Raw genomic sequence first — 11,092 nt, forward strand, 5'->3', positions numbered from 1 at the left:
CACTTTTCTGAAAGCATCACACAGCTTACTGAACTTTTAGATGGAATCCGCATCTGTGGACCAGCATCTGTGAACTCTCATGTGAAAAGATAAACAAGGTCATTGTTAAGAGACTGGTTGGTTTGCCTTGCAAAACAGAAAAATGGAATTTTATCTCAAAAAGTAAAACCTAAAATCAACACAAATTCACAGTTACATTCTCTAAAGACATTTGGAGTTGAAGGTGAGGTGTTTCAAGAGGATGATTGTGGCGAGCTTTCATTTTGTTTTATTCATGTGTTTGCAGTAATGAATGGAGAATGGGTTCCTGAGTGTACTGACCAATAGATTATAAAAATATCCCTCAGAGATTTTTTTTCCCCAATAGAAATTGAAATGTGGTGTTTATTCTGTTAAAGGAAAATGTCTAAGGGATAGAATAATGACTTTTACCACCTCTTTTGTAAAACTCTGGTACCTTTGAGGAATTGAGCTTCTTATAATATTCATATTTGTCACAAGTATCTTGGCTTGTGAAATAATTTAAATACATTAAGGAATGTTTTTAATTTAAATCAGTGATCATTAGTGAAGAAAATGAATTTAATAGGACCTGCTATGCCAATAGCTTGTATTCCAAAAAGCAACTTCTAAAATGCTGCTGGGATTCTTCAAAGGACTAAGAGTAGGTCCTTGTTTTGTGTACGCATTATTTAAACCATGAACAAGTTTTCAGATATCCATCGATTTATGATATGGGCTTATCCATTTGGTTATAAAGCCATATATAACTTTATCATGTAATCATTGACAATTGTTTCTATACAATAACTGGAAGAGTAGCTCCAGAACAAACACTAGAAAAAATGTCTGAGAGTAAAAAACTTAGAGTAAAGCGACAGTAATTTTTATTTTAACAGTTTTTGTGAACAATTTATAAAATATTTTGTGTAGCTCATAGTGCATATTTTGTTCTCCAACAGAAGATTCCCATTCTGATTTTCCATATGGATCATTTCCCCATATTGCTAGACCTAAACACTGGCACACTGGTCATACAGGTGAGCCATGTTTTCAGACTATTTATATTAAATGGTGTTTTTTCTTCTAATTCATGACTTACTTTTTTTCCTCTCTTAAATCAGCTTTTCTTGTCAAGTAGAGGAAGTTCAAACCACAATTTAACTGAGTACCCCAGATGACAGCAACTGATTTGAATACAGAAGAGGATCAGAATAGAACTTTGTGTTGCAAACCACTACTTTCATAGATTGGTATTTTTAACTATTACTATGATTTTTATAGCTTTTACAGACAATTTTGAAAAAGTAACAAAAGCTGAAGAAAGATATGTAACATTTCAGAACTGCCTAAATGTCTCATTTGGACACTTGTCTTGCAGTTTGACATTATGTAGCGAATGATTCCAAGTTGCTTTCCTTGAGCCATCTCATTCTTCACTTCCAGTAAACCACTCCATAGACTTGTCTGTCTTCATGAAATTGGTTTCCTTTCTTCATTTGAGTGATGGTCATTGGCTACTGAAATAAAGTATGAATTTTAAGATAAATTTTATGTATCTGTATATTTTAAATACATATTTCAATGGTTGTATGTATCGGTCAAAATATTAAAGAAGTCTGGGTTATAATAAATAATAGGGAGAAAATGTTAAGAATGATAAATCACCTTAAAAATTGTAATACAAGATGTAACAGTTCTTTAATCTCTGTGAAGATGTAACAATCCGTGAATCTCGGTTATCCTCTTAGAATCTTTTTAACCAGCTTGAAATAACTTCAGAATTGTTCTGTGTTATGATATAAATCAAATGTTTGGGGAAACATGAATTAATAAGGAACAGGGCTTATTATTAGTCATAGGGACCAGTTATTTAGCATTTGCCATGTACCATACATTATGTATGTTTTTTACTTAATATGTGCAACTCATATTTAAGGTCGTCCATATTTTAGAGATAAACAAACAGAAGCTTAGAATTGTTAGTTTGTTGTTTAAATATAGGTATTTTATAGGTTTTAAAATACAGGTTGAATATCCCTTTTCCAAAATGCTTGGGATCAGAAGTGTTTCAGACTTCAGATTATTTAGGATGTTGGAATATTGGCAGAATACATACCAGTTGAGAATCCCTCATCCAAAATCTGAAATGCTCTAATGAGCATTTCCTTTGAGCATCATGTTGACACTCAAAGTTTCAGATTTTGGAGCATTTCAGAATTCCAGTTTTCGGATTAGGGATGCCCAACCTGTAGTAATACATTTGCTGCTTTTCCTGAATTTATCCCGTAGGCTAGAAATATTTGAAATTATATATATAGCCTTAACACCAAGGTCATGGGTTTGGATTCCCGTACTGGCCCGCCACATATTTTGTATATGTGTGTGTGTGTAAAATTTTTTAATAATATTTTACAGACTATGGAAATTTTTAACCTAAAATCTATGCCTTTATAGAGCTTATAGTCCATAGTAGAGCTAGACATTAAATAATAAAGAAATATAACACTAAAAGTGTTATAAATGCTCCAAAGAAGTACAGGGTACTACTATGAGTAACCATAATAGGGGTTTTGCTGTAGCAAGTGACAATTGAACTGAGAACCAAATGGTAAGTAGGAATTAACTACAGCACAGAAAATGAGAACAAAAAAGGCCAATGATGCTGTGGTTAAGTAAAAAGATTGGAAAGATAGATGGGGGTCAGGCCCTACAAGATCTTATAGGCCTGTAAAGGAAAGATTGTTTATCCTAAGAAAAATGGGGTACCATTGAATTAATTAAGAGATAATAAGCTTATATTTTTGTTTTGGAAAAAATCACTCTAGCTGCATTTGGAAGACTAATTGAATCAGGAGCAGAGTATTTTTCTGGTGTTACATTTCTGTATAACTACCTGAACACCTATACAATAATTATGCCTTTAAAGTTTTCCTAACATCTCCAGATAGGTAGAAGCTGTGAAGTACATTTTTAAATTCCATCATGGAGTACTCCCTTTATTTCTGGCCTTCTATTTAACTACTAGCAAAATTCTGTCATTCTTTTATTGTTTTGAATGCCTGTTATATGTCAGATCCAAATGGTCTACTTGGAGACAGACTGGGTTAAGAGCAAAGAAAAGTTCTGCCCTTTCCTCCTACTTCATGTAGAATACTTAGTTTCTGTTCAGCACAATCTTCATTTCAACAAGACCTCTCTAATCATGTTCATTCTAATTTTAAGTTGAGTTGAAGACCAAACAACTTAAGAATTTATTTATATACTTAATGAAGGCCCGCTTTAAGCCCTTTCTCTGGCCCTCCTCTGAACACTGCATATGTTTATGATCTGGTTTACAGGACAGATGCCTTCTAATGTTAGCCTTCTATGTCCATGTCTGGCTCTCATTTATCATACTGTAAACTTCTAGAGATTTGGGACTGTCTCAAAACTGTCTTTCCAATGCTTTCCAGAGGCCCTGCCTTTTCCATCCAGTAAATGACCAGTAAGATTTGCTGATTACAATGAGTTGAAAAGTGCCATGAGGAAGCTGTTTATGATCAAGGGAAGTTTAGGAGAGAAGTGACATTCCAGAGAATCTCAATCGCCTTTTCCATCCAGCAAATGACCAGTAACATTTGCTGATTGCTTTAAGCCCACACTAGACTATGAGTTATTTCATCTGTTGACTTGGTTGGTCTAGGGAGAGATTTAGATGTCTGTGTATATTGTGGATTGTGGAAGGCTTTGCTTTTTGTTTATTTGTTTCCGGTGGCTGATTGGTACAGGGATACGAACCCTTGACCTTGGTGTTACAATACCACACTCAAACCAACTGAGCTAACTGGCCAGCCCTGATTTTGAACTTTATATTTCAGAGGCAATGGGAACTTCTGAAAGATTCATGGTCATTTAAAGAAGATATTTTAGGGAAGTTAATCTCTTAGTGGTGTCTGATTATTTAAAGGGAGGAAAAAAACTGTTAAATCAGATTTCATAGTAATGCAAAGGTACTTCAAAAAGTTTGTAGAAAAATAGAATTAAAAGATAATATGAATCTTGCCCAGAACTTTTCTAAGTACTCTTATACTTAACTATGGGATTAGTAGTGGAAAAAGGGCAGATAGAAAAAATATCGTAGGACTGGCCCATGGCTCCCTTGGGAGTGTGTGGTGCTGATAACACAAAGGTCTTTGGAATTCTCTCTCAACTCACTCAAAGAAGAACCAAACTGGTGACTTGTTGGATATAGAGGAAAAGAATAAATGTATTTTCAGACGTCTGCTATTCAGAAGCCCTTTCCCTTACTTCTCTGGGCATAACAGGACTCAGTCAATGCCCAGCTCGTTTATTACTGCCTCTGAAAAGCTTCACGAAATCACACACCCCACAGAATTAGTTCTGGAATTTTTTTGTGCTTCTAAGTGTTGATCATATAATGAGCATAGCCCTTATCACATTATTAATTTATATTCCATGACTATGCCTTAAGTATAAAGATCCCAAACATGGATAACTAGGACAGTGGGAATGACAAAAATAAACAGGAAAGTTTAAAGCAGGATCTATTTTTGAGGAAAAATTATTTGCTTTTAGATTATCTAATAGTTGGAATGTTCCGTGCCTACCTTCATGAACCAGGCTAAGGCTTGGTATATTTTTTCCCTTGACTTCGCTCTAAAATGTCAGGTGTCCCAGGATAATACATAATACATACCCATGTTTCACCCGGACCAACCAAGGTGTCATACGGCATAAGACAGCATAAGTTAAAGAGAAATAAACGTTGTTAAATTAAAAATGTGCTGTTTATTCGGATAGAACTGGGTTCCCATCCTGTTATTGCTATTGCTATTGTTTTACCTGGTAACGGTGTGACTTTTCTGAGTTTGATTTTTTCATCAGCAAAACGAGTATCATAATGCCACTTCAAGAATTCTTTGGGGGTTGAGTGTCAAGTGAGATTACCTTTATAAATGCCTGGATCATGATTGGTGATTGTGATGTATGTAAATTTGTAAAGAATGCTTCATCTATTCCTCACTCCCCAAAGTGAGATGTTTGGATAGTGTTTTCACCCCACCTTGTCAAATTGAAAAAACATTTTATTCTTAATGTCATAAATATGTTTATGTAAAACTTGTTTTTTGGGACTGACCCCGTGTCGCACTTGGGAGAGCAGCGATGCTCCCGCCGTGCATTCGGATCCTATATAGGAATGGCCAGTGCACTCACTGGCTGAGCGCGGTGTGGGCGACACCACACCAAGGGTTGCGATCCCCTTACCAGTCACGAAAAAGACACACACAAAAAAAACTTGTTTTTTGAACATGTTGTTTAAAAAAAAAAAAAATTAAATGTAGAAAAACATGTTTTTACCTGAAAATCAAGAAGTTGCTTGTGTTTGAAACAAAGGTGGAAGAACTGATAGCCATCTATACTAAATTTTAGTATAAAAGCCTGGAGCAGAACATCAGCTCTTGTGTTTCTCTTGGAGAATGCTGAATTAAGTTTTCTGCAACCACAAATCATCAGGTAATTCCAACCTTCTGTGGACTCAGCTCTTGTGTTTCTCTTGGAGAATGCTGAATTAAGTTTTCTGCAACCACAAATCATCAGGTAATTCCAACCTTATGTGGACTGAAGGAAGAAAAAATTTGCTATCAGTGGTCACTACTGGGAATCTGACGCTGCTTAGGTAGTGAGAGACTGAGCCCACTCTCGATAACATCATGTGTCCCTATTACCCTCCACTGTTCCCTTCCCACAATCCCCATTAGTACACTCTCTGTTAAGCCTATTGGAAGAAAATGAATATAAATTTTTACTGGTCAAATGTGTGTGTGATCAATACTTTTTCTTTTTGTTGCCTATACTCATATTCGGAAACAAAAGGTTTTACAGTTAACCTTCAGTTAATACTGAGAATAAGACATTGATGGGTAAATACTTGTTGCTTCCCGTATAGGACCTATGAGTCCTAAATGAAGGCTTTTATCCAGGGACAGGATGAAATAACAGTTCCTTTTAAAATCAATACCTGACTTTTCATCCATAGTCAAAGACCTGCTTTGTTCCCAAAGCAAACTGACGGGCAGAGCCTCTTACTCCCTGGGTGGACTCCAATTTCCTGTTGTGATGTCAAGGCCTAGATTAGAGTGTTACCACTGTAAATCTATCTACAGGAGCTAATCTGAATAAATTTAACTGTTTCTGTTCTGCTTTCTGTACATATCTGTTCAGATTGTATTTGAAATTTTCTCTCAACTCACTCAATACAACCTTTCATCAAGGACATGGTTCTTAATTTCACCACTCGACTTCTGTAGCAGTTTACTATCACTGCCAAAGGCAGGATTTCATTGAAAGCACAGTAGAGCATACTGGTTAGGAATTCTGGTTCTAGTCAAGGGTCAGATTGGATTCAAATGCCATTCCACCACCTCGGGCAAATTACTCAACCTCTGGAAGTCTCAGTTTCCTTATCTGCCAAATGGAGATAATACTATTTACCTTATGGTTAGCTGTGAATATTTAATGATATTATGAATGTAAAATGCTTACTCTATTGCCTTCGGCATTTTAAATATCCAGTAAATCTTACCTACTATGAGGATCAAAGTGTGTAAAGGCAAAAGGAGCTGGGAGAAAGGGGAGGGATGCTAAAATGCAATTCTTTTAATTTAGCTTATGGGGGACCCTATTTACCTTCAAACATGAGTGAAAAAATAAAAATTATGCTTGGAATTGTTGAAAGGGAAGAGACTATACTTGTTAGTCGAAGTTTTTGAGTGATTGCTATTGCCAGGGAAGGGAACAATGACTAGGCATGACACCTACCTTCAAAAGTCTTAGAGTCTAGTTATCCCCTTTAGTAAAGTTTCGAGTTAATCTCATAGGGACGTGGTAAAAATAAATAGGTGAAATTCTGAAATATTGTGGGTCTGCTAATTTCTCATGACAGAGTTAGAAAGGATCATGAGAAATCTGTCAGTCCTAACTTCAGTTGGTTGGAAATCTGGAAGAAAGGCTTTATAAGAAGTTAAAAGGATCACTGATTGTAGAATATTATTCTAGTACTGTTTCAAATCTAGAAATGTCAGAGAACTACTATATCTATATAAAAATAATTTGAATGAAACTTAGGGTGTGGTTGTATTTCCAGTTCATATGATTATTTTCTAAGTAATATGGTATTGTTCACAGCCACTTAAACCCCAACATAAATGTTTTATGATTAAAAAAAGCAGGCTTTGATATAGTATGTTTTTGATTTTGTTAGAAATGAAGTATATAAAAAGAAACAAATAGTTAGATGATGAGATTACAAGTAAATTTATTTTCTTCTTGAAATTCCTTTTGGTTTTTTGTTTGGTTTATTTTGGCGGCTGGCCAGTACAGGGAGCCACAGCTGTGACCTTGATGTTACCAGTACCACACTGTCCCAAGTGAGCTAAAATGCCTGTCCTTTAAGCCCCTTTTTAACAAAATAAACATTTCAAAGAAACGATTCAGTCTCTTAAAATACTAAATACTTAAAATGCTTGAGGCTTATGTTGCATTAGGTTTCAATTTAATATATCACATTAATAATCCTTTATGTATAGGTACGGTACCACAAAACAGATATGGACACGACAAAAAGTGGTAAGTGAAAGGGGAAAACTTCCAAGACTAACCTAACTTATATTGTTGTAGTACATAAATTATTACGTATCCATGCCTGTAAGGACTAACTTGAGCTCAATAACTAATATGCATAAATCTAATTCTGGCGTATCAATGATTCATACCTTGAGAATAGCTACAAGCTTGAGAAGGATCAACTATTATATCCATTGAGACTGAGTTGTGTAACTCCTGAGAATGTTTTTCCATCACCTCTACTGTATCACTGGATGATGATGATGTAGACAATCCCAGTCTAACATATCTTTTTCTTCCTGTTTTACCACAGAGTGAACAATCTACTGGTTTGGCACTAGGTCCCCGGGGCAATTGAACTTCATCTCTGTTGTACCTTCTGACAGCTCCACTGTGATGCACAGAGCGTTCTCGTTGCCATATATAATGGGATGGTGCAATGGCCATAACCTACAGTGCAAAGCTTACTTTTAGAATTTTAATAAGATTTTAGTAAAATTAAGTACAAAAATTACAACAAAATGAACAGCTGTCTCTAAAGTAAGATAAAAATCTAAGTTACCAATATATTTAAAAATCTCCAGATAAGGCAGTATTACTAAGCTGTAGTTCCCCCTTATCTGAGGTTTCACTTTCCACGGTTTCAGTTACCCGTGGTCAACTGCAGTCTGCAAATATTACATACAATAAAATATTTTGAGAGAGAGGGTCCACATTCACATAACTTTTATTGCAGTACACTGTTATAATTGTTCTACTTTATTATTAGTTATTGTTGTTAATCTCCTATAGTGCCTAATTTATAAATTAAACTCTCCTTGTGTCCATGGGTGATTGGTTCCAAGGACCTCTCTCAGATACCAAAACCCATGGATGCTCAAGCCCCTGATACAAAATGGCACAGTATTTTCATATAACCTAAGCACATCCTCCCATATACTTTAAATCATTTCTAGCTTATAATATCTAATACGATGTAAATACTATGTAAACAGCTATTCTACTGAATTGTTCAGAGAATAATGACAAGAAAAAAAGACTACATGTTTAGTACAGACACAATTTCTTTTCCGAATATTTTCAATTTGCAGTTGGTTAAATCCACGGATGGGGATCCCTCAGATATGGAGGGCTGACAGTATTTAAATTATTCCAAACAGGAAAAAGGACTGAAGCAAAGTCCCAGACTGTATTTCTTTTTAATTTTGAGTATTCTAAGTTTGGGAAAGATAATACAGTTAGCCCAGAACAATACTTTGGAATGTGTTGGGTTAAAAAATTTAATTGAGGTTCCCAACTACGTTTGTAGGTTAGGCTAATCTTAAAGCTTTTGCAATTATGGCAAGGGATATGGTGAATAAGAACACATGTAAAGAACATATGTATCTCATATGTAATATGGAGAAAATGAGTGTCTATTTTAGATGATTGTTGTGAGGATTAGATGAGGTATTATTTATAAAACACTTAGAGTCCTCAATATCTGTCAGGCATTGTTCTGTAAAATCTGTCAAATAAATCATGGGCTTTAATTCAGGATAGACTTAAGTTTCTCATTCTGGCTCTGCCACTTACTAGCTGAATAACACTGGGGAAGTTATTTCATCTTTCTGAGGCTCAGTTTCTTCATCTGTAACATGGGGATACTATCTAACTCACAGGATTGTTCTAAGGATTAGATGATATGTGTAAAATCCTTATCACTTAGTAAGCATCTGGCAAATGATAGCCATTTAAGAAGTAAAGCTAGAAAAAAATGTACCTATGTGCTGACCTCATGGAATCTAAAACTTCTAAGCATTCTAAGCAAAAACTCTAGTTGCAGTTATCGGCAACACAAAGTAAATAAGAACTATGTGAGAGCTGAACAGTGACTTTCAATTGCTTAGACTAGTGATTTGCAAACTCTTTTGAGAGCCCTAAGGTTTCATGGAGGTGTTATTATGGGCCCCAGGAGGGGGAAAGGGAAGATGGAGCAAGCAGAGCAGCTCAGTTTGGGGAATTGTGGCTACAATTTTGTTTGGAAAGAAAGCTTTTGCGATTAAAAGTAAAAACCTTTTGAAAAACTCCAGATTTAGACTCGTTCTCCCAGAAAATGGGGTTACTATGGTCTCCCACAAGATAATGACATAATCCTATGTTATTTTTTTATAGAACTGATTTTATAATCCTTCAAAATAGTTTTCAACTAAAGACATGTAATAAAATTTCATATATAAAAAAGTAGAAAGAAATAAAGATAACTCTAACTGTAAACATTTCTATAACAATGTACAACTAGTTTCAAAGCTTCCTAAGATGAGGAAGTAGAATTCGAATTTCTTATCCCTTCCATATTTATCTACTATTTTTTCCTCAACACTTCTATATCTTTTCCTGTGTCTGGAAATGTCCTCTCCCTTTGCTCTTCCCTCAAGACAAAGCATAAATCCCAACTTTCTAAAAACTCCAGCTTTCAGATATCTTTTTTTTTGGCAGCTGGCTGATGTGGGGATGATAATATCATTTTTAGTGATTGAGGAAGATAATTAAGAATTAGAGAGGCCATTGACATTATGAACCTTCAACAACATGATTTTTGTAGGAATCCTATAGCAGAGTGTAGCAAGAAGAGCGGAGGGAAATAGGAAGCAAAGGGCAGAAAATGGAAATTTTGACAAACTGTTATTTTTGCAATAAGCTAGGTATTATACTCTCTCCATATGCTAACCCAGCTAGAAAAATACACACCCACACTTGTTTATTTTCGAATATGTCTGTATATATTTTATACACTCATATACAATAATCTTTCTCTCCTCTATCATATAATTAGAGTATTACTGTGATAAAAGCAGTGAATTAAAAATAAAATTGTACCAGGGTTGAGAGCTGAATTTTGGCCTTAATACTATCAGTTTTATGACCTTGGGCAAATCATACAACTTTCTGGGTCACGGGATGCCTTTTCGACATGAGAAAACAGGTCACTTTCAGTCCTCAAATGCTATAATACATGAATGTGACTGCTCTAAGGCATTGGTAGCAGCTTACGTACTAGAAATGTTATCCTCCTTTTTACTTTATCTTAGTCTTCCATCATTTTTAGTAATGGGGGGGTGCCTTTGGTGAGTGTTCCTAAAATTTAATACTTGGCCCTCTGTTTTTCTCTATTTATACTCTACTTCTCTGTGATCTTGAAGAATAGCATTTGAATACCGGTGTGCTTCTTCACTAATTATGTGTCCTTGAAGAAGCACTTAACCTTTCTGTGCCTTAGTTTCCTTATCTGGGATTTAATAGCTAGCTCTCAGAATTGTTGTGAGATGATGACTTCACAGACTACCCTGATTTGATCACTACACATCATATACATGGATTGAAATATAACTCTGGGGCCGGCCCAGTGGCGCACTGGATAGGTGCGCCGCTTGGGAAGCGCGGCGGCGCTCCCGCCCGGGCGCACGGGTCCCGCAAAACATCCCGG

The 11,092-nt window shown here is 35.6% G+C and overlaps 1 protein-coding gene across 1 annotated transcript in view; it reads right to left on the reverse strand.

Moving 5' to 3' along the window:
* Positions 1 to 864: 864 nt before the first annotated feature.
* Positions 865 to 11,092, reverse strand: part of LOC103581733 (speedy protein A-like) — a 28,688-nt gene continuing 18,460 nt past the window's right edge. Inside the window, 3 exon segments of the mRNA XM_008563495.1 lie at positions 865 to 1,491; positions 1,494 to 1,520; positions 7,776 to 8,076. Of these exon segments, the coding sequence (XP_008561717.1) occupies positions 1,430 to 1,491; positions 1,494 to 1,520; positions 7,776 to 8,076 (390 nt within the window). The 3' untranslated portion in view covers positions 865 to 1,429.

This window comes from Galeopterus variegatus, unplaced genomic scaffold (genome assembly GCF_000696425.1).
Source record: "Galeopterus variegatus unplaced genomic scaffold, G_variegatus-3.0.2 Scaffold13794, whole genome shotgun sequence".
Lineage (NCBI taxonomy): Eukaryota > Metazoa > Chordata > Mammalia > Dermoptera > Cynocephalidae > Galeopterus > Galeopterus variegatus.